The following is a 2,246-nucleotide window of genomic DNA, read 5'->3' as shown; positions in this document are numbered from 1 at the left end:
GCTGTGGCTTCTCCCATCTTCTCAGTGCTGGCTCAGCTGGTCCCAGCCGCCATGAGACAGAGGCAATCCTGAGGTGTGAGACCTAGAATAAATCTGCTATTTTGCAATTATAAGAGACCAAACAAATTGATTATATCAATAAATGCAGATGGGCTTAATTTATATATAAAAAAGTAAAAACAAATGCTTGAAGATGAATTGATCACAGATTCCATGCAATGCCCATCAAAATCCCAGCAAAAATTCTTCATAGAGGCTTTGCAGACGCCGCTGTCCCCTCTCGCCGCTTGCTGCAGCCATGGTCAACCCCACCGTGTTCTTCGACATCGCGGCCGATGGCGAGCCCTTGGGCCGCGTCTCCTTCGAGCTGTTTGCAGACAAAGTTCCAAAGACAGCAGAAAACTTTCGTGTTCTGAGCACTGGAGAGAAAGGATTTGGATATAAGGGTTCTTCCTTTCACAGGATTATTCCAGGATTCATGTGCCAGGGTGGTGACTTCACACGCCATAATGGCACTGGCGGCAGATCCATCTACGGAGAAAAATTTGAGGATGAGAACTTCATCCTGAAGCATACAGGTCCTGGCATCTTGTCCATGGCAAATGCTGGACCAAACACAAACGGTTCCCAGTTTTTTATCTGCACCACCAAGACTGAGTGGCTGGATGGCAAACATGTGGTCTTTGGGAAGGTGAAAGAAGGCATGAACATTGTGGAGGCCATGGAGCGTTTTGGGTCCAGGAATGGAAAGACCAGCAAGAAGATCACCATTTCCGACTGTGGACAACTCTAATTCTTTTGACTTGCGGGCTTCTTACCCACCAGACCATTCCTTCTGTAGCTCAGGAGAGCACCCCAGCCCCATCTGCTCGCAGTACCCTGTAATCTCTGCTCTCACTGAAGTTCTTTGGGTTCCATATTTTCCTCATTTCCCTTCAAGTCTAGCTGGATTGCAGAGTTAAGTTTATGATTATGAATAAAAACTAAGTAAGAACTGTAAAAAAAAAATTTCTTCATAGACCTCGAAAGAACAATACTCAACTTCATATGGAAAAACAAAAAACCAGGATAGCCAAAACAATAATGTGCAATAAAAGAACTTCTGGAGGCATCACCATCCTTGATTTCAAACTCTACTACAGAGCTACAGTACTGGAAACAGCCTGGTACTGGCATAAGAACAGACAGGAGGACCAATGGAACCGAATAGAAGACCCAGATACCAATCCACACATCTTCAAACATCTGATTTTTGACAAAGGAGCAAAAAATATCAAATGGAAAAAAGAAAGCATATTTAACAAGTGGTGCTGGCATAAGTGGATATCAACATGTAGAAGAATGAAAATAGACCATATCTATCACCATGCACAAAACTCAAGTCCAAATGGATCAAAGACCTCAACATAAAGCCAGCCACACTGAACCTCATAGAAGAGAAAGTGGGAAATACACTTGAATGCATTGGCACAGGGAACCACTTCCTAGATATAAGCCCAGTAGCACAGACACTGAGAGAAACAATTAATAAATGGGACCTCCTGAAACTGAAAAGCTTCTATAAAGCAAAGGACACAGTCAATAAGACAAAACGACAGCCTACAGAATGGGAAAAGACCTTCACTAATCCCACATCAGACAGAGGTCTGATCTCCAAAATATACAAAGAGCTCTAGAAATTGGACACCAAAAGAACACATAATCTAATCTGAAAAAAAAAATGGAGTACAGACCTAAACAGAAAACTCTCAACAGAGGAATCTAAAATGGCTGAAAGAAACTTAAGGAAATGTTCAACATCCTTAGTCATCAGAGAAATGCAAATCAAAACAACTCTGAGATTCCATCTTACACCTGTAAGAATGGCCAAGATCAAAAACACTGATGACAACTTATCCTGGAGAGGTTGTGGGGAAAAGGGAACACTCCTGCATTGCTGGTGGAAATGCAAGCTGGTACAACCCCTTTGGATGTCAGTGTGGCGATTTCTCAGAAAATTAGGAAACAACCTTCCTCAAGACCCAGTAATACCACTCTTGGGTATATATCCAAAGGATGCTCAATCGTGCCACAAGTACATGTGCTCAACTATGTTCATAGCAGCATTGTTTGTCATAGCCAAAACCTGGAAACAAACTAAATGCCCCTCTACTGAAGAATGAATAAGGAAAATGTGGTACATTTACACAATGGAGTACTACACAGAGAAAAAATAACGACATCTTGAATTTTGCAGGAAAATGGAT

The 2,246-nt window shown here is 42.1% G+C and overlaps 1 protein-coding gene across 1 annotated transcript; it reads left to right on the top strand.

Annotated features, from left to right (window-relative positions):
* Positions 1-266: 266 nt before the first annotated feature.
* Positions 267-994, top strand: LOC119816931 (peptidyl-prolyl cis-trans isomerase A-like). The gene has a single exon (XM_038334013.1). The coding sequence runs from the start codon at positions 299-301 to the stop codon at positions 791-793; it is 495 nt and encodes a 164-aa protein (XP_038189941.1). The 5' UTR covers positions 267-298; the 3' UTR covers positions 794-994.
* The last annotated feature ends 1,252 nt before the right edge of the window (positions 995-2,246 follow it).

Source organism: Arvicola amphibius, chromosome 6 (genome assembly GCF_903992535.2).
Source record: "Arvicola amphibius chromosome 6, mArvAmp1.2, whole genome shotgun sequence".
Lineage (NCBI taxonomy): Eukaryota > Metazoa > Chordata > Mammalia > Rodentia > Cricetidae > Arvicola > Arvicola amphibius.
The sequence above is the reverse complement of the archived record's forward strand: the minus strand, read 5'-3'. Positions and strand labels throughout refer to the sequence as shown.